General features: G+C 55.9%; 1 protein-coding gene across 1 annotated transcript; it reads right to left on the bottom strand.

Annotated features, from left to right (window-relative positions):
- Positions 1 to 661: 661 nt before the first annotated feature.
- Positions 662 to 22,977, bottom strand: Rapgef3 (Rap guanine nucleotide exchange factor 3). Its single transcript, XM_021632826.2, has 28 exons — positions 22,841 to 22,977; positions 22,196 to 22,408; positions 16,424 to 16,477; positions 16,227 to 16,333; positions 15,945 to 16,066; positions 15,393 to 15,561; positions 14,771 to 14,855; positions 14,157 to 14,217; positions 13,994 to 14,070; positions 13,646 to 13,792; positions 13,202 to 13,314; positions 12,881 to 12,969; positions 12,541 to 12,619; positions 12,272 to 12,431; positions 12,109 to 12,191; positions 11,514 to 11,553; positions 9,218 to 9,299; positions 8,742 to 8,888; positions 5,962 to 6,059; positions 5,469 to 5,594; positions 5,206 to 5,387; positions 4,855 to 4,945; positions 4,701 to 4,751; positions 3,832 to 3,919; positions 3,431 to 3,495; positions 2,810 to 2,864; positions 2,638 to 2,709; positions 662 to 1,310 (listed from the first exon to the last, which is right to left on the bottom strand). The coding sequence occupies exons 1-28, from the start codon at positions 22,844 to 22,846 to the stop codon at positions 1,192 to 1,194; spliced, it is 2,781 nt and encodes a 926-aa protein (XP_021488501.2). The 5' UTR covers positions 22,847 to 22,977; the 3' UTR covers positions 662 to 1,191.
- Positions 22,978 to 23,890: the final 913 nt, after the last annotated feature.

Below are 23,890 nucleotides of genomic sequence, written 5' to 3'. Positions count from 1 at the left end.
CCCTGACGCGCTGCGCATACCTCCTCCAGATGCCTGAGAGACCTACCTGCTGCCCTGGAGTTCACTCAGGGTCATCCTGGAGGCTGTGAAGTTTCTTTCAGATCAGACAACGTGTCTGGGGCTGCCGGGCTCCCAACAAGGAGAGCAGAGAGGGTTAAAGCCCTGCAATGGACTTTTCAGGTGTGAAAACTCTGCCCAAGCAGGTACTGAAGAGACAGGGAGAAGAGGGCCTTAGCAGCCACAGAATGTTTGGGGGGTGGGGATGGGGGCAGGACATGACGCTCATCACCAAGGACAAATTATTCCTATTTCCTAGGAATCAGTTAGGCCTCCCTGACCTCACCCTAGGTCTCCTCCCTCTGCTCAGCATATACGCCATCCAACAGGATCAAGGGAAGATGGAGAGAGCAGGGCTGGGGAAGGGGAAGGTGGGAGATGTTAGGGACAGCTGGACTCTCACAGTTTTTGTTTGTTTGGTTGTCTTGGTTGTTTGCAGAGAGCTGACGGTCCCTTGAGTGCCTGGGACAACACAGGAGCCCGACTGGGCAACCTTTAGCTTTCCCAGAGCCCAGCAGGAGATGGTGGGGCTGCTTTTCTGCACCCAGGGAGCAACCTCCTCCACCCGCTTTCCCCGCCACACACCCAGGCTGTAGAACACACATATCTTTGTTAATTTATGGGAACAGCGCGGCTCCACAGGGACGACCACTCTAGGCAACAGCCCTGCCTACACCCAGCTGTTTATCTCAGATATGTGGAGAGAAGAGCAGGACTCCCCACCCTCTCCCAGGCAAGGTCCCACCCAGTGTGCACACGGAACAGATGTGAGCTCTCTGGCCCCTCGAAAAACAAGCCCCGGGCCTGGCGAGCGCTGGGCGGCACGGTTGCATGTGCGAAAAGCCTGGTGGGAGAGCTCTCCACTGAACCAGAGTCCTGCACCTCCCAGCTCTCCTGCCCACTCCAGGGCCTCAGTGTCCCCTTTTCCTTGGCCTTGCGGCCAGCTCAGTTCCACACCAGAGCTCTCCATAGCTGACAGTCATCACAGCAGGGACAGCTGCCTCCACACTGCCCACTCCAGGGCCTTGAGTCCGCTCGTGGAGAGCCCCGCCCAGCTGTGGCTGGCCTCTGGACCTCTTGGCCCCCCAGGCTCTGGCTTCCTCTGAGAGAAGTGCCCGCTGCAGCCCTCGCTCCTCACGGCTCCAGCTCCCGGGAGAGGCGGGACAGCTCCCGCTGGTTGTCGATAACCTTCAGCTGCTGGACGTAAGCCCAGGTGCTGGCTGGACTCCGGGCGCTCAGGGACTGCTCAGAGCCTGGAAGAGAGGAGAGCCTTCAGGGAGGCACCACAGCCACTTCACCACACCTCCGGCTGACCTCTCCAGGGAGCAGCCTCCGTGTCCCCACCCCCCACCTTGCACCCTCTCACACCAGTCCCCAGACCACTGCCCTTCCATCTCTCCCACCACAGAGTCAGGAGGGCAGTAGCTGCCAAGCGTGAAGGAAGAGGAACCCCCACCCCCTGATGAGCAGAGCAGCTCCTCTCTAGTTCAAAAGGAGCTAAAAAGGCTGGATGTGGCAGTGCGCGTTTATAATCCCAGAGCTTCTGAAGCTGAGGCAGGAGGATGGAGAGTCATAGGCGGATAGAGAGCTCTGTTTCAAAACAGCAACAAAATGGCCAGCAATGGTGGCGCATGCCTTCACTTCCAGCACCCAGGAGGTGGAGGCGAGGGGATCTTTTATGAGTTTGAAGCTAGCCTGGGCTACGTGATGAGTTACAGGCCAGCAACGCCAAACAAACAAAAGGCTCAGGGTATGAACCGGTTGTCTTGCCAGGTGTCTTGTGAGCGCCTGTAATCCCCATGCTGGTGAGACAGAAACAGGCCGATCTCTGAGGGCCACTCAGACAGCCTGGGCTCCTTGGTAAGTTCCAGGCCAGTGAGAGCTTGTCTCACAGAAAAGGAGAGAGTGGGTGCCAGAGAAACAGCACCCAAGGTTGTTCTCAGACCATACACACATACACACATACACATATGTACACATACATGTATGTACATGTATACATATGTATGGCATCTATCCCTACACATGTGTACATGGGCAAACACACACAAAGGTAAAACCTGAACCAAGCTTACTGTAATCTGTATTAAGCGTGTGGATGTGAGATTTAAGAAAGAAACAAAAAGCACACCGATAGGAGGCAATCTTGGAACCCCAGCCTGGGCCATGAGGCAAGACTGTGTCAAACATCAGCCAATCCATCCATAAACAAAGTATACAATAAAAAAAAAAAAAAAACAAGTGAGTAACTCAAAATTCAGTGTGGTGGCTGCGGTGGGGAAAGAGAGGCAGCGGACAGCAGAGAACCAGGTCATCATCTGTGCCCTATTTGGACTGAGCCAAAGGCTCAATATTTTATCAGCATGGATGTACCTGTGGACACTGGACAGGCATTATGATGCGAGCCCCATGCCGTGGCTCTCCCTTAACCACACGCAACTCCCATAGAAAAATACAAGGGCTGGAGTCAGCACGCCAGCTCCTCCTCCGTTACTTCCTCTTTAACGTGGGCTAGGAGCAGTGCCTGGCTCTGCCCCTGGCTCTGCCAGCTGCTGTCAGCACCCCCGTCCCATCTCTTACATGTGGAGATCCTTGACGCCTGGCTGTCCTCGTGGATGTGGGAAACTCGGCTTCTTAGTGGTGACAGAGGCACTGAGCAGAGGGAAAGGGCGGAGTCAGGGAGATGGCCAGGCTGGGCCTCCCTGGGAGAGGGGAGAGCCGAGGGGCCCTCCCCCAGGGGACCACCTCTTACCAGTGCCGTGGCTCCGGCAGTGGTGGAGCATCCGCACCGTTCTGGCCATCATTCGCTGCGGACAATACAAAGACATGAGAACCGGCCGGTGGCCCCGGAGTGTGGCCTCCGTACGGGAAGCTGGGAGTCAAGCTCCCACGGAACCACGGTCATAGGGGCCGGGTTTCTAGAAAAGACACGGGTGCGGCTGCTTCAAGCCAGCACCCCCAGAAGCTCAGTGGGACCTCAGCAGTGGCTGGAAGACAGAGACTGGGGAAGGCTAAGAAGAAAAGGCCGGGAAGGGGCTCTTCTTGAACACTGTCGTGTTCCAGGCTGTCACCCCCGTAGCTCCGATGGAAGGCAGACCCTCCCATGTGCGGCGGAGTAAGGAACTGTCTAACAATAAATATTCAGTTCTTTTTTGAAACAAGGTCCCTGTAGCCCAGGCTGTTCTTAACCACAGAATCCTTCCATCTCAGCCTCCTGCGCATGGGGTTGGGGGTGGAGCGGATGCGTGTGACTTGCCTGCACACGGAGGCAGGGGGCGGCTGGGGTTCTCCCGCCCACCCCTGCCCCTTCCTAGGCCGGCTGTCGTAGCGCCGGCCCACAGGGGAGGTGGGGGCCCACTTTTCCTGAACTCACCATCTTCTCAAAGTTGATGAGATTCTCTACGAGCGTGTGGTTTCCCTCGTGAATGAAGGTCATGTCTGCAAAGGGACGGCTTTGCTTGCGGGTCCCCAAACTCTCCTGTGTCCCAGGAAAGGTGAGGGACCAACAGCAGGAAGCATGGGACACATCCCACCCACGCTGCCCTCAGCCTCCAGCAGTGTCCGGCCATGGCAACTGCCTATCTCTCGGGGCTTCAACCACCCGCCTCCGGCACAGCCCTGATAGGTTTCTGTCCCTGACACCTCTTTCGGCTTGTCAACTCCTAATTTACCTCAGCCCGCCCTGTGTGTCAGCTCTTCAGCTGTTATCGCCAGGGAGTGCTGAGGGGACATGAGAATGAGCCCAGGGCTGGAGGCAAAGAGCTCAGGTCCTACCTTTGAGTAGCAGGGGCATGAAGGGGATGACGGGAGGGGAGAGCTTGGTGAGCGCCAGCCGATACACTCGATGGTTCCATGAGGGGTCCTGTGAGGAGAAGAAGCTGCACATGATAGCCCACCACTGACCCATGCTCACCTGGTCCCAGGCCATACCGGGAAGGCTCCAAGCCAGCCTCCCTAACGTAGGACGGCACTGAGGCAGGGTCTGGGTTTCTCAGTTCCCAGTAGCCCCAGGGAATCTTCATGGTGATTGTTCACAGAGGCCTCATGGGTTCTGGGAAACCTCTCTCAGCCTTTCTCTCTGATGGGTGTGTTCCCCTGAATCCCTTGGAGCCCACATGACCAGTTTTCTTGAGAACACCCAAGGCTGAAAACACCTTGGTGCTTTTCTCTCTAGAACACTACAAAACCTTCAAAAGCTCCAGGAGGCTCAGCCCTGACTCATTCCTCACTTTTGTCTTATAGACCTGGCCTGCAAGCCCTTGAAGGCTCCTGGAAGGGCCAGTGACACCCTCCATCCTCACACACAGTGGGTCTTCCGTTCACAGAAGATCTCAGTTTTGTCTTTGCTGTCATGCTTGGCCATCAGCCTGGGGCAGAGCAGCTAGAGTCTGGTATGTTCTACCTCCTCCTAAATCTTAGACCCAGGATGTCTCAGGGCCTGCTTTAGTCATATCCAGGGCAAGTGTCCCCTACATGAATAGCAATGGGGACAGTATACCACAAGGCCTCTATCACTATGCTGATGACACACCCTCAGCCAGTTCCCACAACTACAGAGGGATCCAGGCCCTAGGTGAGCACTGAAAGCCATGAAAGGCCAAGAGTCGGGGTCCAGAGAAGGTGGGATTGGGCCCAGCACTCACCAACAGCCTCTCCAGGGCAGAGTACAGCTTCCGGACTTTATGGGGCAGACGCTGTGAAGGTGAGACAGGGGAGAGGCCATGGCTGGGAAAAGAGAGCCACCCTAACATCCCCCAGGAGGGATGAAGCCTGGCCCTGGCAGCTCTGAGCACCTACCTCCCAGGTGTGGGCCAGGCGGCTGATGGCTGAGTTGCTGAGGCCAAACATGACGGCAAAGAAAGAGTTGAGATTCTTCTGTTCCTTGAGGCTGTGAGCACAAGACCCAGACACCCTCAGGGGAAGCAGCCACATCCCCAGTGATGTCTTTGCAAGGGGGGTTAGGGGAGTGGATTAGGATGCAAAGGCTCTGGGGACGGGGAACAAAGGGAAGGCAGATTGGGCAACGCAGTGGGTAGGGAAGGGGGGTAAGAAAGGATGGCCGCAGGCGTGGTAACACGCCCTACCGTCTCCACACATCCCACTATCCCTCTGCACCCCGCATACTCCGCTGTCCCAATGGGCACTCACTGGGCTGCCAGCTTGATGAACTTCCGGAGCAGCTGGGCCCGGGGCCCCGGAACAGGGCAGAGACAGAGCTCCGTGGCCACCCAGTACTGTAGCTCGTTGAAGCGGCGCATGAAGCGCTCCAGGTTTGCAGTGGTGACATCCCGCAGGTGCTGGGGGCCCAGGACATAGTGGATCAGCTCCACCTGGACGGGGGCAGAGGCCAGGTCAGCATGCTAGGCCCGGTGTCCTGCCCACAGCCTCCTCCTCGGCTCTACCCCCTGCACCTGGTGGATCCTGTTGAAGAGGTTCCAGTCATGGTCTGTCAGCTGGCCTGCCAGGTCCTTGGCGCTCACCAGGTCCAGCATCTCAGAAGAACCCAGCATGGGTCCTAGCTGCTCAGGGTGTGGGGTCTGCAGGGGAAGAAGACTCAGACACAGGGAGGACCCGGGACAAAGAGCCTGCCTGTGGTGAGAGGGGCAGTGGATAGACAGGGCACTTCGAAGTGGAGGGGTTTCTTGGGTCTGTGGCCACTGGAAAACCGGCTCTCCTGAAGAGGTCACTGTCCTGACAGCTCCCTCATGCTGGGACTCTGGCTTGAGCCCCTCTTCCCCCTTGGAAGCTCCAGGCGCTAGGCCATCCCTCCCTCTTCCCTGTGAAGACTCAGTAGCAACCAGCACAAGACACCGCTCTCTTTTCTCTGTGGCCCTCCCCCAGAATCCACCCCACCTCCCCACCCCATCCCAGCTCCTCAGGCGCTGGCAACCTGCCTGTCCCTACCAGCTTATGCACTTCCTGTGGGTCGACAACAAAGAGCCGCTCGTTGAGACCCAGGGATGTGGCCACACCACGGGCATCTGGCTGCAGGCCAACGACATCTGTGGAGACAGCAGGCGCTGTGCTGAGGGGAGGTGGTTGGGAGGGAGGCCAGGGACCAGCTGGAGGCCCTGCCTATCTGAGAGTTTTCTTCTTCCGGCAATGGCTGGAGAGAGACTTTAAACACACAGGTGTGTAGACACGGCCTGCAGCGTCCACTCAGGCAGCACCTGAGACCTGTCAATCCGGATGAGGCCTCCACTTCCCTGGCCCTCAGTTTCCTCCATAAATCGAGGCCTGTGGGACTCACCCTAGCTATTTCCTAGGTCACTATTTTTTTTAAGTTATCTCTTATTTTTATTTAATGTGCATTGGTATTTGTTCTTCATGTGTTTGTGTGAGGGTGTCGGATCCACTGGAACTTGAGCTACAGTCCGTTGTGAGCAGCCATGTGGGCGCTGAGAATTGAACCCAGGTCCTTTGGAAGAGCAGTCAAACCTCTCAACCACTGAGCCATCTCTCCAGCCCCATCTTGGTCACTTTTATAAGCATGGCTGGTGCAAGTAAAGGATGAGTATAAGAAACCCTCTGAGGGCTGGAGAGGTGGCTCAGAGGTTAAGAGCACTGGCTGTTCTTCCAAAGGTCCTGAGTTCAATTCCCAGCAACCACAGGGTGGCTGCAACCATCTATAGTGAGATCTGGTGCCCTCTTCTTGCCTAAAGCCATACATGCAGGCTGTAATAATAATAATAATAACAACAACAACAACAACAACAACAATAATAATAAAGCCTGAAAACTAGGAAATCTACTATCTACTCCTTGGTGTTGACTTCCATCAGCTGTGGACTGGCCAATACTTTGACTCTTTGAGTCTCCAGGTCCTTGACCAGTGGATTTCAAAGTATGACATCCATGTGTGGAGAGAAAAAGTTAGCTCTTCTATTTAATCCATTTTCTCACCTCTTTTGTATTTCTATTTTGTGTACAGCTTTATAACCACAGGTTGATGAGGTGATTTTTATATTAATTTTTATAGGTAATTTAGGAGATTCGTAATAGAGCATTCGTTACTAGCATAGGCGTCCATCGGTAGGGTCTCAATAAATGAGACTTTAGCCAGTGGTAACTCACCAGGTAACCAGCAGAGGGCAGTGCCTCCTGAGCTGAGCCCACAGGTGAGCTCCAGTCTCCGGTCACTCTTGAAAAGAGAGGGCTTCTCCCCTGGCCACCCTTGCCACAGTTCCCTGATGGCCCCAGTTCCTGGCCATCAGGCCCAGGCTACTACTCAAGGATAACAATGGCTTTTAACCTGTCAAATTTTCCGAAAGCACGTCCTGATAACCTAGATGGCAGTCTGGGCAGAGATGTGCTACACTCGGGTTGCATGCCTTGTGGGTATCTAGCAGCTACAGCAGACGCTCGGAACGGTGTGGTGACAATGCTCACTTGACAGACAAGGACATGGAGACTTAGAGGCCCAGGGTCCCCAGCTGTTAATGTAGCGGTTAATGTGGAATTCTCACACAGCTTGGGGAGCCCAATCTGTGTTCTCCACCGCCTCATCTGTCATAGCTGCTGTAGCGATCCTGGCATCTAACAAATTGCTGCTGCTACATAGCTGACTCTCCAGAATGTTTCCTCCTGAGGGCTGAGGAGATGGCTCAGCAGTTAAACACACCGGTTACTCTTCCAGAGTTCCAGGGTTCGACTCCCAGCTTTTGGTGGGAGTATCTCCAGTTTCAGGAGATCCAACCCCATCGTCCGACTTTCACGGAAATCAAACACAGACCGCACATTTAAGCAAAACACCCACATACATAAAGTAAAAATAAAATGATAAAAAGAAACATTTTGAAAATGTTTGCAATGCTGCTTAGCTGGTCATTTTGGCACAAGCCAGGCTCATCTGGGAAGAGAAAACCTCAACTGAGAAAATGCCTCTGTCAAGCTGCCCTGTAGCAAGTCTTCGGGGTGGTTCATTGATTAATGATTGATCTGGAAGGCCCACGGGGATCAGAGCCACCCCAGGCAGGTGGTCCTCGGTCCTATAAGAAAGCGGGCTGAGCAAGCCATGGGGAGCAAGGCAGTAAGCAGCCCCCCTCCACGGCCTCTGCTTTAGTCCCTGTGCTACGTTTCTTCCCTGACTCCCCTTCACAATGGGCCGTTAAGCTGTAATGCACATTTGCCTCACTGAATTTCTTCTGAGCAGGCTCTTTATCACAAATCAGAAAGCAAACTAGGGAATCTGCTGAATGCCTTCATGAGGGAGGACTACCTAAAACCAAAGGCGAGCCACACGCTCCCTAACTCCAATAGCTCTGGGAACAGGCCAAATTCTCTTGAGCTCTGGTTTCCATGGTTGTAAAAAAACAGGTCAAAATTTCCTCTCAAGAGATAGTGATTAGGAATAAATGAGTATGTAAGAATGACACATGTCAGACAGCATTCTAAAACACCACGCTCATTTAATTCTCACAAATCCCCTCTAGGAGGCACGGCATCTTATTATCTCTGTTTAACATATGAGCAGCTCAAACAGAGAGCTCACACCCCAGGCCCGGGAGCCACAGCCAGTGAGAGAACCAACCGGCTGGGCCTTGAGCATTGCTTCTGAAGCAGCCAGAGATGCGGTCATCCTGCCACAAATCTGGGGCATGAACACACGCTCTGAGTTCAAAGGTGCGGGTGTGGATCTGAGGGTGCCCTCCCAGGATGGAGTGTCCATCCAGAGGCATACTCACCGCCTGCAGAATTAACCTTTACCAGCACCTGCCCCTTGGTCCAGTGGTCCTCGAGGGCCAGAGCCGCCATCACCTCTCTCACGGAGGCTGTCACAGGCAGCTGCAGGGTCAGCACTGAGTGGTCAGGTCTGCAGACGTCGTAGGGGACTGGAGAGGAAGAGAAGGAGGAGATGAGCTGGAAGTAGTGCCTGGCCTCCACATCCCATGAGGGGCAGGGCCCTACTAGCATCTGGAAGACTCCCACAGGCCAGAAAAGGAGATGCAAGGAGAAGCATAGTAGGTTGGTGCCAAGGCCCAGTGGGGAGCCCTGGGCCTGGGGACGGAGCACAGGCTGACTGCTTGACAGTTACAGCAAAGGACCCGAGGAAGACCGCATCCCTGCCCGGCCCAGAGTACCAACAGCCAGGCAAAGGAGGCAGAGACAGCAATGCTGATCGATGTCAGTCTATACTTGCTTGGCTTGCTCAGTCACCCACCTTTGTCCCCAACTCGGATGGCACCAGTGCTGCTTGGGAGGGGCTCCTCCTGGCTAGGGAACCAAACAGGTCCATTTCTGGCCTTGGAAGGAATAGAAATAAGGCTTCAGAGTCCAGAGGTAACACACGGGGAAGGAAGAGGCAGGGAGGGCCTTTGTCATCCCCAGCAGGGAACCCAAAGCATCCTACTGCCAGGGGCCCTGCTGGCCACATGAGGGCAAGGAGCCAGGCTCAAGGAGACACAGAGGTCAAATGCAGGTCAGTCATCTGATACAGGGGCAGGGATGGAGGGGGGCGCTCAGCCACCTCCATAAACAGGGCCAGAGCTGTTCTGGGATGAAAATGCCTGCGCCCAGTTTTTTTTTTTTTTTCTCCGTCCCTTAGCTAGCATTTGCTACAAAGTGGGCATTGTTCTGGGCACCTAAGTATTCACAGTAGTCCTTGGAGAAAAATACTTTTAATCCTAGTCTTATGGAGGTGATAAATGAGGCTCCCAGAAGGTAAGTCATATGTCAAAGGCCACACAGCCACTGTTACATGGCCAGGCTAGAAACTTGTGGTGCTCCCTGGGACCTCGTCCTTCAAGAGCTGCCCTGTCACAGTGGGCTGCAGGTGCCAGAGAGCCTCCCTGAGGAGCTGTCCTAACGTGGGCTCATCTGGCCTTGACACTCTAAAAATCTGACACTTGCTCTCTGCTCTAAATGGAGCTGGTCCCCTGCTCCCTGCCTCTTGCTAGACAGCTTCCTCGGAGTCCCCACAAGGCCAGCCACCTGAACACAGACATTGTTCAAAGCCACCACCACCTGTGCTGGATTCAGGAAGGCCCTGGCCTTAAAGTTACATCCACATCCACGATTCATTGCCCCAAACTTATTGCAGCCAGGGGTCCCCTTGTCCGGCCTTCTCTACTCCTTCCTTTCTGCAGTTCAGAGCTCAGGCTCCTCCCTACTTTCTTCCAGGTTCTCCATTCGAATGGGTCCCCAGCCCTCTCCCCTTACCCAGGAAGATCTGTTACCTGCCGCACCCCTCAGGGGCAGCCAGTCACTTGCTCTAGCACACCTGAGCAGAGCCACACTGAGCCAGGGACAGAAATCATCACTGCTTGTCCTATCACCTCTCAACAGTTCATAGCAGGGACCATGGGAGACCTCGGTGGGCCTTCCTGGCCTCCCCTCCTGCCGCCATTGCTGCCTTGGGACCCTCCTCGTCCTCAGCTCCTGGGACACTTCTCTAAGCCCTCGTGGTAAGTCAGCCAGTCAGCTTTTCTCTGCTTGCTTTCCCAGCCCCCTCTGACTTCACACATCGGGACACTATTTCACAGCTCTGCTTCTCCAGTGACTGTGAACCCACAAGCCAGGGGCCCCCTCCTGCCAGGATCCAGCATAGTGCCTCACAAGCCGGGGTGATTGACACTGACTCCTCAGTGACAGCCACATGCAGTGTGTGGCAGAAGTAGAGGCGCCCTCGTGCCCACCTCCTGTGACAGACAGGAACACACAACACACCACAAGTTCTGGGGTGTGGAGGGGAGTCCGGTCTCGGAAGAGCAGAAAGGAAGGGGAGTAGAAAGCAGGACAAGGGGAACCCTGGGCATGAGAAGTCCGAGGATATGAGTCAAAGGGAACAGTCAACGTGGTGAGAGTGCTTTGAAGAAAGCACAGAGCACAACTGGGGGTGCTGCAGATGTGGAATGGGCTTCACCTCGGGAACACACATTCTGGCTCTATTCAGAACAAGAAGGCACTAAGAAGGTGAAAGGGCAACAAAAGGAAGGCCCATGCAAAGGGCCTGCAGTGAGGCCAACTTTGGCTATAGCCGGAAGTAGCCGGTGGGAGCCTCGGCTGATGGAGTTGGCTGAAGGCAATAAAAAGTACCGGCTTTGTGTTCCCTCGCAATGCATCATTCCCCAGGACTGTCTTCCAGCCTACCTCCTTCCAGATCTTTTCTCCTACTCCCCTTCAACCAAATCTCGGCTCCAGTCACAAGTGGGCTGGCCACGTGCAGCCCCGGGACAGGCCGTATCAGACTAGCTCAGCTCCTCCACCCACCAGAAAGCCTGGGCCCTTGGAGATGAAGCCAGCCACTTGTCTCAGCTCCCAGCTACAACTGCAGGCACGAATCGCCCACCCCAACCCCGGAAGGAATAAAAGCCCCTGGGTAGGGCTGAAGGTGCCCTACGGTAGCTCTCACACAGGACGCATCACAGGTCTCGATCCTCTGTGTGCTGGGCTTGGAGGGGCAGGGGGAAGAAGCTGGGCCAGGCAGAGGGAAAAATGTCAAGAGTCTGGGCAGGCACCTTGCTCTGAGGAGATGCGTTCCCACAGCCATTCTCCACCCTGCAGAGAGCAATGAGAGAGGAGGTGAGGGGGACGCTGAGGACCCCTGCAGGCAGGACACGGGCAGGGCCAGTGGCCACAGTGGTCTGGATCCCATCTTGCCCTCCCCACAAGTTCAGAGGGGTGTGGGGAGGAGGGTACACAGGGCAGGGGGAAAGATGCAATTATGTCCCAGATTGGCATCTGTGATTTCCAGAGGCCAGAAGGGAGGGAGAATCAGGAAAGAGACTCGAGCTCCGGATTTCTGAATGAGCTCTTGCCCTTTAGCCCCAGCTGCCCCACAGATGTCCGGGGAAGTGAGAGACACTCAAAGGAGTTGATGGTCAGGGAGGATGACACCGGTGTTTGAGGCCTCAGTAACTGGTCAGATGGAAGGCGTGAGCAATGAACACAATGAATAAGTGAATGACTGTAGTATACGTGGAACTGGAATGAGGGCTGAAAAGAACACCCAATGAGATGAGCCAAGCAGCCTAGACCCCCTGGCTGGGCCAGCTCCAGCAGCTCAGCCTCTGCTACACCAGGATGACAGACAAACTTTAGTCAGGGGGTCACCTGTGGTGCCGACGCCTCTCCGGATACTGCTCCCTCAGCAAGTTGCTAAGTCGGGCGTCCCTGCTCACCAGGTCTGAGACTTTCTGTGAAGGGCAAAGAGTTAGCCCCTGGGAGACGGCTGCGGCTGCACCTTCATGGGCAGATCGGCCACACCCCCAGGTACCTGGAGGAAGCTGGTGGCCACAGGGTCTGAGTGGAGCATGGGGCCATACAGGGCCACCCAGCGGCTGACTAGCCGCAGTATCTGCTGCCTCTTGTTGCAGACGTACGTGCTGCGTTCCTGCTCGCTGCCTCCCGCAGGCTCGGCCGGCTCCACGTGGAAGGTGGGCACCAGTCAAGGGAGCCACAGCGTGCCACTGAGGCCGCCCACCACACCACCTCCACACGCCATCCCGTCCCCTACCCACATCATCCCGGGGGCCAGAAGGATATTGGTGCAGGAGGGCAGTGAAGAGCTGGGTGCTGGGCATGAAGACACTGTGGGTCAGCAGGAAGTCACTGAGGAATGTCTCTGTTGGACAGGGTGAGGGACGGGAAGGGACTTCAGAAGCCACGTTGTAGCACAGCTGTATGCGCAACTTCAGCGTACCTCCCCAAGTCCAGGACAAGCAAGGGAAGCAATGCCCTGCCCCTGTGACACTCAGCGCTCTCCACCCAAGCCAAGAGCACTTCCGGCCAACTGCCTGTCTGGACTAATCTAGCGCCTGATGAGGTCAGGCGGCAAAGACCTCCTGATGACTCACAGAACAGGCAGAGTGTCCTCTGACTCTACCTGTTGGGTCATGGGCACTGGAATCTGGTCGCATAGCCTCCAACAGGAGTTCTAGGATCTTCTCCGGGGTGCCAGACATCACCGTATAACTAGGGGGAGAAGGGCCGATAGCACACGCCTCTCCATCGTCGTCCCTCCCCAGACAGACATCAGTAATTGACCGCGTGGTTTGCCAGCCCTAGTCTATCTTGGAGAAGGGGCACTGATACCGCCCCCCATCCCCAGATAGAGGCAGAGGACAGGAGCATGGCATAAAAAAGGGAGCAAAGGCTGGGAAGTGGGTGTGGCGCTGTGTAGGGAGAGAAACAGTGGGCTTGTTACCGGTTCCTGCCTGGGGTCGGGGGGCGGGAAGGGCCAGCACCCTGAGAGGTTCTCTCCAGAACCAGCACCACTTTGCCGTGTTCTTCCAGCCTCATGGTTTTTGCTTCCACGTCCTGGAGAAAGAGCCACGTGGGTGCTCAACACACACTAGGCTTCTCTTCGGAGCTCCTGCACCACATCCCGAATCCAGAGCCCTAGAGGCTCCTAGGGACCCCAGCTCTGCTCCAGATCCGTCCTTATCAGACCTCCCAGCTGCAGCCCCTCCACAGACCCAAACCCCACCCTCCACACCCGACAGTGTCTGCTCTCTCTCACACCAGACAGCGGGTGTCCACTCCCTGCCAATCCCAAGTTCCCTCACAAGTCCTCTCTGACAGCAGTGATGCCACCCCACATGAAACCACAGCCTCACCGCCCCCCCTGGATCCCCCCACCCCACTGCACCTTGATGATGCGGTTAAAGTCCTGCTTGTCTACTCGCAGAAAGTGACAGTTATTTTCCCGAAGGATGATGGTGGCTGCCCGAGGGGCGTCGTTCACCAGGGCCAGCTGTCCAAAGTCATCTCCCTCATGCAGCGTGGTCACCAGCCCCTGAAGCCAGGACTCAGTCACAGCCCACCCCTACCAACCAGCCCATGTTGGGAGGGGCAGACTCAGACACACCAGTGGGCTCAGCAGCAGCCTTGGGGCTATCCAAAAGGAGGCTCATGAGGACATGAAGCAAAAAGCATTGATACCTACCCACCCCCCACGCCAGGGGTGGGCTGTGCTGGGCCAGAGGGAAGGGCTTACCTTGCCATGGGTCACCACGTTGACAGATCCCTTCCAGATAATGTACCATGAGGTACCCTTGTCCCCCTGGCTGAACACTGACAGAAGCTCTAATCAGATATGTCCCTTCCTGACACCAACCACTGCCCCAGGGCTCCTGACCCTGTGGCCAACCCTAACTTACACACAGTCCCTGCCTTGCTGTGTGGTTCAAAGAGCAGAACAGCAGCCAATTCCCGCTTCACCTAAGGATAGAAAGAGGAAGATCAACAGAGGCAACCTTGGGGAAGGAGAGACAAGCCGAGAGACAGAGCATCCCAGGACAGAGCTGTGGCCAGGCCGCCTGTTCCTGGGATGTGGCACAGACAAGGTTAAGGGAAAGAAATGGCCAGGATTTAGACTGAGGACTAATGGGAAGGAATCAGGTGGAGAGACTAGGGAGGCATCTCAGTGATTAAGAGCACTGGCCGATCTTCCAGAGGACCTGGGTTCGATTCCCAGCATCCAAATGGCAGCTGACAGCCACCTGTAATGCCAGTTCCAGGGGACCCAATGTCCTGTTCTAGACTCCATGGGAACCAGGCCTGCGTGCTGTGCACAGACGTCACGTGTGCAAACACGCACACATAAAATAATGATATAATTTTAAAACTGTAGTTTAAAAACAAGATATCAGGTGGGAAAAATCTTCAAGCCACAGACGAAGAGGAGGGAACTGCCGACAACCCCTCCACCCACCCACCCGCCCCCTCTAGCAGGAGGAAGAGGTCCGGCTAGAGAGCAAGCCTGGGTACTGACTGAGTTGGAGAGGTGGGCCACAGCCTTGATGTGCAGCAGCTCCTCGAAGATGAGGTCCAGCTCTTCATCCGTACGCTGACCTGGGCTGCAGGAGCAGAGTGAGCCCTGAGAACTGTGGCCCAGAGCCAGGCAGGAGCTACCCCACCTGCCTGCTGGGGTCTGGGGCCAGTTGGTGACTATCAGTCAATCCACTGTTATCAATGCCAGGCTTGGGCGGGTGAGCCCCAGGTGCCAGGCACTTCGCTAAACGCCTTTCACGCGTTATTTCATCCCACCCTCATGATGCTGACGTGAGCGCTATTTTCCTCGCTCCACTGACAGAACAGGAAGCCAGCTGGAGAGGCCCAAGGTCATCCAGCAAGTAGCTGGTTGGGCTAGAATTTGAACCCCTGACCCGCATCAGTCCAAAATTCATGTTGATGAGGAGGGTCTTCAGACCCTCTGGCCCAACACCCTCAAGGAACAGGAGAAACAGCCTAGGATGTGGGGGATTTGGAGGGGCTCAGATCACTTGGCCAGTCCAAGGCAGAATGAAAGCTGCCTCCATCCTTTCCTCCAGATGGATCTGAGAGACCTGAAGGACACGTGGGAGTCGGGGCGGAGGGCAGGGCTCTCCACTCACGGCTTCCGGAGTGCTACAGTGAGTAGGGCGTCAGGCCCTCTCTGAGAGAGTAGGGCCATTGCCTCAACAAGCTCCTCTTCCACATCATGAGCTCCTGCAGGCTCAGGCTCTGGTCCAGTGAACCTGTAGAATTGGGCATCTCGGTCCTGGAAGGTCCAGTCATGTTTCACTGGGGAGCCAAGGTGTGGCAGAGAACAGAAAATTAGGCCAAGATATTGGCCTTAATTCTAGTACCATCACTTAAGCCACTGGGTCTCAACCAGTGGCTGCCATCCTTTTGGGGGTATCAGATGTCACGCAAAGCAGATTATTGACGTTACGATCCACAACAGCAGCAAAATTACAGTCATAAATTAGCAAGGGCATAGCTTCATGGTTGGGGGGTCATCACAACACGAGGAACCGTATGTATTAAAGGGTCACAGCATTAGGAAGGTTGAGAACCGCTGCCTTCAGCCTCTCCACAGCTCCCAACTCCCAACAGAGTCCACTCCCCAGGTCAGCCCTCCCTAGCCTTACCCAGACCTAACACCCAACCTAAGCTCAGCTCACCATGGCAAAGGGCACCCTCATCCAGCAACACCTGGCATATGCCCACAGCTTGGCTCCTCGAATGGACACCAAGACCCAGAGCCAAGATCCCATCCACCAGCTCTCGGCCAGAGCAACATTGCCTGTGGGAAATGGAAGGAGTCCAGAGAATCAAAGTGGGAGTGAGTTCCTTGGGAACTCTGTCCCAAGGAACCATCCAGGCTCAACTCCAGTTCTTCCCCAAGAAGCAGGGCTGGGCCGGGATGCCCGGAAAAGAGCAGGAGCCGGGTGGGGAGCAATTACCGATGAAGTCGGAGATGGTATTTTCTGTCTCGGATGAGGTTAGGGTAGGTGGCCAGGAGATGCCGGTGCAGCAGCTTCCCTGCCTTGAGCACACGCTCTGTGGTGGCCTGGGACGAAGGCAGGGAGGGCATCGCAAGCTTAGACCCTGAGCTCAGCAGCCTGTTGCCCCTCCCAGGTCTACCTTCCTCAGCTCATACCTGCTCCAAGCTCACTGTGAAATCCAGGGACTCCTCGCTGTTGGTAAGTGGAGTCTGAGGGCAGTAGGGAGAGTTCACAGATCAGTGGGAGGCTTCAAACTCAAGGACTGGGACCCCTCCCTGCCCAAGTCACTGCTGCCCTGGCCCAACTCTAGGCCCCAGTGCATCCGTGTACCCTTTATACCACAGACAATCATGTGTTACATGCCTGCCCAGTGTGCAAGGCGCCACCTGTTCTCCACACTGCTGCCACTCTCACAAAACACGTTTTCCCGCACCAGTGTGCTGCGGGTGAGGCCCCAGGACCCCTGCTCCGCGCATCCGGAGTCCACATGTGTTCAGGCTACCAGGCAAACAGGCCCTGTGTGTGGCTGGTCAGGGTGGAGCCAGAGGAATTTGGAAGACAAGATACAAGATGCACGAAAGGCCAAGGCTCAAGCCTCTTGGGAGGCCTGGGAACACCAGCTCCCAGCTGTTCCACAGGCGTGACCCCAAGCTCAGGTCTGTGCCCCGCCACAGGGCCCTCTCTCCTAGGGCTGTGGCTTACTTAACAAAGACACAAACCCTGGAGCCAGGCTCTGTCCTAACGGTGTGACCCTGAACAAAATCTCTATATCGTAAATCAAAGCAACTCTAGAGCTTTCGGAAGGCTCCCACGAGTCGATGCAGAATGCATGTTTAACCATTACCTGATGTATGGTTGTGTGTGTGCTAGCTTTCGTTATTCAGTGAGACACAGGTGGGCCTGTAGCTTGGAAGGCTTGTTTCTGATACTACAAGCCACAGCCTGGTAAGGGCAGGTAAGGCCCTGCCAGCCCATAAGACTAGTTTACTATAGAAACATTGCTTAACAAGGCTCTTGGTAGCAATGTTGCCAGCAGGGACTCCAGGGCACATGTGCCCTGGCATACCAGCCACGAAGGCTCCTCACAACCCTCTTTTCCCACCGTCTGAAGATGGAGTTTGTGAACAGCTCTGGGCGGGCTGCCCTACTCTCTACAAGCCCTCCCAACGCATGCTTTGCAGGTCACAGAGCGCATCTACCTCCCTGATACCACCACATCCTAGGTGTGGTAGACAGAGCTGAAACTGTCTGTTCCCTTGTGACTGTCAGGGAAACAAGTCCTGAGGTGAATTCAAGCGCCCCGCATAACACAGCCACACACGCACAGAACGGCCAGCCAGCCATGGGTTAATTGGGGCTGGAACCCAGAGTGGTCTCATTACCAGTCCATCCCACCCATCACAACCACCTACACTCAAGGACCTGGAAAAGCGTTGGATGGGGCTCTGGGACTCAAGTACTCTACCGAAGACTAGAAGCTCCGAGGCACATGCATTTTTTTCACTATATCCAGGCAGAGACGCAAGGTCTAGCATGAGCGGCTAGCTCAGCATGGGGCAGAAAAGTCACTATGTGTCCCAGGGGTATCCTTGCCCAGGTCATGGGGCCCAGGGCAGTGCCAGACACACAGCCCTAGAGACTTAAGGACAGGAAATGAGGGGGAGGAGGAGCCAGGAAGGGAGGAAGGGCAGGAATGCTATCCACCCAGGCCCTGTGTTGGAACAAACAGTGCCCGAGTGCTAATGACTTCTTGTTATTCATGTCAAAATGCCCAAGTCACCCCAGTTCCTGCCCCAGCTCCCTTTGGTGCCCACAGCCCGGGCGCTAGTATGGGCTCCATTATTACTGCTGTTAGATTTGTGCGTGTGCCTGTGCGTGTGTATGTGTGTTCGTGTGCATGTGCTCACAGACGATAGAAAAGGGCGTCAGATTGCCTGGAACTGGGGTTCCAGATAGTTGTGATAACGTTGCTGGGTTGCTAGGGACCAAACTCTGGGCCTCTTCAAGGTCAGCAAGTCCTCTTATCTGCAGGGCCACCTCTTCAGTCCCCAGTTTTTTGGTTTTTTTGTTTGTTTGTTTTGTTCTGTTTTTTGGAGGCAAGGCCGCATGCAGTCCAGGCTGAAGTCACTAAGTAGCTAAGGATGACCTTGAACTTCTGCTCATCTCGCCTCACTTTCTGAGAGCGCAGATATCAGGCATTGCCACTACACAGGGCTCTGCGCACGCTAAGCAAGCCGTCTACCGACTCAGCTACATCCCTAGCTGGCCCTTCCTGGAATGATCCTGACCTAGGAGGCCACATGACCAAGCTGGTCACTTCCTGCCCTACCCCACAGGATGGGCATAAGAGTCTACCAGGAGCTTCAGACATGCAACCGTTAGGCATTTTACTTTGCTAAAGAAAGCCAAAGCCAAAACAGTCAAATTCATTGCTGGGGGGTGGGGGTGTGTGACAGAGTTGCCCAGAAAAGGAAGGTTCTAGGTGTTGCCACTGTGTGAAGCAGGTGTTTGTGTTCTATTTCACAGTCAGGAAAAAAAAAAAAGTTACATAACCCACGCTAATGGCTGGTCAACAGCATTCACACCCCAGCTTTCGGCATGGGCCACACCATCTCTCAAGTCCAGGCCCTGTACTTCCTCACTGCGGGTCACAGCGCAGAAACAGCAGACGCATCCCGCCCTCAGGAACATTCTACAGGCAGAGCGAGGGACAAGCCACGACCACAGCCCTTCTGCACCCCTGCAATGCTTCTGTGAATGGGGACCTTGGGATGAGGCGTGGAGCAGGCTGTTCACGGGCAGCAGTGGGCAAGCGTGTGTCCCCACATGCCTGGGTTCAAAGTCTGGTTTCTGAACGGCAGCCGGGCTGTGTAACCTTGTGCTGACTTACGCTCTCTACGGACGAGCTTCTTCTCTGTGAAGGGGACTGATAATCACAGTGCCTGGCCCAGAGAGTTGGCCTGGGATGATTTAGATGGATTAATAATCCCAGCCCATGGAGAGCTGCCTGCCCCCATAACTGCTTGGCAAATGTTAATGCAGTAACCCAGATTTCTTATTTCTTCTTCTTCTCTTCCTTCTCCTTTTTATTCCCTTTGGTTTTTCAAGACAGGGTTTCTCCGTGTGGCCCTGGCTGTCCTGGAACTCACTCTGTAGACTAGGCTGGCCTCGAACTCAGAGGTACTCCTGCCTCTGCCTCCCCAGTGCTGGAAATAAAAGGCGTCTTCTACTATGTCCTGCCACTTGCCTGCCTTCCTTCCTTCCTTTCTCTTTCTTTCTTTCTTTCTTTCTTTCTTTCTTTCTCTCTCTCTCTTTCTTTTTTAGCAAGTTATTATTTATTTTTATTTCATGCACATTGGTGTTCTGCCTGCATGTATGTCTGTGTGAGGGTGTCAGATCCCTTGGCACTGGAATGACAGACAGTTGTGAGCTGCCTCGAGGTGCTGGGACTTGAACCCAGGTCCTATGGAAAAAACAACCAGTGCTGTTCACCACTGAACCACCTCTCCAGCCCATGCCGCTTTCCAATTTCTTGTATGTATGTACTGCCTTGACATATGGGCTTTGGCTGGTCCTGGTTTCTCTCATGACCATGTGAGCTTCTCATTTGGCTGCTGCGGGTCAAGTGGTGACTGCTCAGCCCGGGACAGGGAGGACTCTCGGTGAAATAGGAGGTGCTGGCACTAGCCTGATGGCTGGCTCCACCCTCCTTTCCCGGTCACTGAGTGTCAGGGCTTGGCTGGAGGGACAGCCCGGGAGCCACACAGCCACAGTGTGGGGACCCACCCGACCAGTTCCTTTGCTCGTGGCTCAGGTCCTAGGCCAGGTTGTACATGGAGCAGGGACACGGGGGAAGCAGAGCTATTTCGCAGGTAGACCTTGCTCAGCCACTCAGCAGCTGTGCGGCCCTTCCCTCATCGCTTGACCTCTCTGTGCCTCCCTTTTCACACCCTAAGATGAAACCATTAGGACTGAGCCCACCAGGCTGCTGTGAGCATCTTCAGTACAACAAAGGTGAAGCTGTTACAGGGCCTGGGAAACATGTATTGTGACCCGTAGCCACTATGGTTATTTGAGTGGATTTGTTTTGAGAATAGAGCCACCTCCCCCCAAACTGTCAAGCATTCCAGGCTTGCTTGAGCCTATGGGTCTACCCAAAGTCACCTGATCTTTCTCCCGCTCCCACATATAGTACAAGCCTCATCTCTCCCTCATATTCTTCAAAGGCGTTCTTCACCCATTGCCATACCACCTTAACCATAGTCAGAAAGTCCTTTCTACAAGTAGTCGAGGGCCCTGTGCTGTGCCCTGCTTTCATTTTCTCTCGTCCTGGTCGCTGACGAACTCTTCTTCAGAAGGTGACCCCACGTTCCCCACGTTTCTAAAGAGGTAGGTGCAGTCTTCCCCAGGCTCTAGGCTCACACAGGCGCACTTATTCCCTCACGGGAACATCCATGAGCCAAAGGAGCCATAAGAGAGTCAAGAGGCACAGCCTCTGGGTGGGGGTGGGGGCAGAGAGTTCTTTAAACACAGGTGCAATACACTGGACCTACTTCACTGCAACCCTCCAGGATGAGCACGGTAGAGAGATGGGGTCAGCCGTCTCCTAATCCTAAAGCCCTCAGCGCTGTAGTCACCACCCCTCCCCCCTCCCCCCTCCCCCCAAAACCTGGCAGAGAAGGGCCTATTTCTGGACCTTTGAACCCTTTCACACTCCAGCAGCTCCCATCTTTGTGTTTCCAGCCTCTCATAAGCCGGTCCTTCCTTTCTGAGGTCTGAGGGGAGAAGGCAACTACTTCCTCCACTCTCTCCCCGACTTCAGATCCCCAGAGATTCCCCAGTGACCTCATTGTCCTGGTAACTGACCTTCTCCCCCCCCCCCATTTGGCTTCTCCAAGCTGGGAAGGGGGACAGGAAGTGCACAAGTAATTATAGCCTGAAAGGGAAGGCGTAGGGCGGGTTCCAGCCGGCTACATCCCAGCAGGAGTAAGGACATGGGGCAGGACCAGTCCTACCCCCCCATTAGAAACACCCAGGGAGGGAGGGGCAAACAGGGACTCCACTCCGGCACAGAGAGTCTCTCCCTCTAGACCCACCGAGGGCTTTCTCAACCCAGCCCCCTTGTATTAGAAACGTATACAGTGTTTGGACCAGGTAGGAAAAGGAAACAGTGGTGATTTTCTTTTCTTTTTTTTTTTTTTTACTCAAAAGGACTTACTGGTGAGAGATGATCCTTTCCAAGTTTGTCACCCACTTCTGTCTTTGCTCCACCCTCCAGTCAGTACCCTCTGCCCTCTACAAATACACACACACACACACACACACACACACCCCTACACACAGCATACAGACAGGACTGTCGAGCCTGATGGTTGGGTAGAGAGGATTCCCTAGGACTGGTTTCTATCTCCCCCTACCTTCCCCACTCTGCCTCCTTCAGCAGTCATGCTCCTCCCTGAAACCTCTTCAGTCCCCCATGGCCAGCTGCCAGGCTTTATCCACACAAATGCCTCACCCCAGGAGCAAAAAAAAAAAAAGCAGATTCAGCCCAGTTCAATTGTTCACCAAAGGAGCCCGTTGCCACGGTGATGTGTCAAGAACAGTAACCAAGCTAATTTCACCCCCACTTGACCTGGCCCCACATCTTCCACTGCCTCACCGCAAGAACTCACAACACGTAAGTCGATGCCTGGCATACGGAGGTGATGGGTAAACGATAAAGCCCTTTTGCTCACTGGTGGCTGAATGGGGCAGCCCAGCAGCCATGCGCACAGGGCGTACACAGGCTCCAGTTGTGTGCTCAGCCACTCGCACGGCCACCAAAGTTCCCTGCCTTCTCCCAAGAGCAAGCCGGCTGGCCCATCAGCGACACAGTCTAGACGGACTCTTCCAGCCCTGGCCCAGCCTGGCCGGTGGAAGGTACTCACCCAGCGAAGCCCCTGGACGCAGCTAGGGCGCCGGGGCTCGAACACCAGCTGGTACGAGCAGCACCGGGGCCGGTGCATTCTCTTCAGCACCATATTGAGCAGCGTGCCCTCCGGAACGACGTCAGGGAGACCTCCCACCTGAGGTGGCCCCACGGCCGGACCCTCCAGCACAGCCGGGTCCACCTGCCAGTGGTTCTCACCTGGCCAGCTGACCTGCGACGTGAGGAGAAAAGTGGACAGCCATCGGCCGGAGGAGCTGGACCTCCCCACTACCACCTCAGGCTTAGCGTCCTCTGGACTTGGACTGGTCAGGCGGAGGTGCGGCAACCCTGCCAGGAGCCGGGGGAGGGACAGGAAGACCTGCCCCGGCTTCTGCTGGCTTGGCGCACCTAGGGGTCTCCAGCTGAATCACAAAGAGGGGGCCCTTCTCAGGCCTCGCTGGACTTCTGCCCCACCCCACAGCCCGGATCCTGAAGGCTTGACCACCTTTCCCCGGCGTGAGGCTGCACACACACGCGGCAGATCCCCAGCTTTTCCTCAAACTCTCCTCCCCACCACCCTCTCCCACCCAAACTCCCCCACGTGTCGGCTTCCTCTCCCGCCCTTTCCAGCAGCTTTCCTTGGCCCCGGCCCCACCTTACCTACCTTCATGTTTCTTCTCCAGCTCACACAGCGGCGCACGCTCTAGCAAGAGGCTGGAGGACCCCCCGGCGCGCTCCAGGGCAGCTCCAGCCGGGAATCCTGGAGTGTGAGTGCCCGGGGGCAGCGAAGGGCCAGTTCCCAGAAGGACAGGTTACCCGGAGCAGCAAGATGTAGGGCTAGGCAGAGGGGGCTCGCCCTGGGTTAGGAGAGGGCTGGGGGGCGTGGGGGAGCCCCCGCCCCTCTCCACAGACTACGAACTCCGAGCCTCCGTCTCCGTCCCAGATGTAAGAGCCAGCTGGCACAGGGCGTTCAAGCGAAGCTGCAGCTGGCACTGGTCCGGGCGGGAGCTGTCACACCCCCTGCGCTGCCCGCCCCTTCCCCTCCCCGGGACAGGCCGCGGGGGCGGGGAGCGGGCACTGGCTTTACTGTAGGGGTGGGCATAGGGGAAGAGGCAGGACCAGCCGCTGATGGAGTCCCTACCCGGGACTACGTCAGTGGGCTCAGGCTCCGGGCCGAAGCCCCAGGGGGTAGGAAGTGCTTTAGGGTGTATGCCCCAGTCGCAGCCCCCGTGCTGGCTTAGGGGCAGCGATGGCTGCACTCGCCGCCACGTGGCCAGGAGGAGAAATGCAAACAAGGAAACTAGCGAAGGGGGAGGGAGTGAGTCACGGCGGCCCCACCCCGAAGGGAAATCCGGGCTAGGACCGCTTCCTGACCAGGGGCGTCCGGCCTCCCGTTTGGGTTCAGGGTCTCCAGCCTCCCGGGGCTGGATCTGGGCAGCCTTCCCGTGGGGAATCCCGCTGCCTGGCTTCCCACCTTTGCCCTCCCAACCGCACACACTGGTTCGGGTGGGGAAATTGAGGCCGGAGGGGAGGGACTGACTGCGTTCCAGATGGAGAGAGGGACGAGTGGACGGAAGGACTGTGCTGGGGCTTGGATCTGGAGCAGAGTTTCGGAGACAGGCTGTGCTTTGGGGGGACCGCGCCTCTCACCTCCCAGCGCTCCCCTGTGCCGGGCTAGATGAAGGTCGAGGCCCCACACCTTCCATCGCTGCAC

This window comes from Meriones unguiculatus, chromosome 8 (assembly GCF_030254825.1).
Source record: "Meriones unguiculatus strain TT.TT164.6M chromosome 8, Bangor_MerUng_6.1, whole genome shotgun sequence".
In the NCBI taxonomy this organism is placed as follows: Eukaryota; Metazoa; Chordata; class Mammalia; order Rodentia; family Muridae; genus Meriones; species Meriones unguiculatus.
This window is presented reverse-complemented; position numbering and strand designations above follow the sequence as displayed.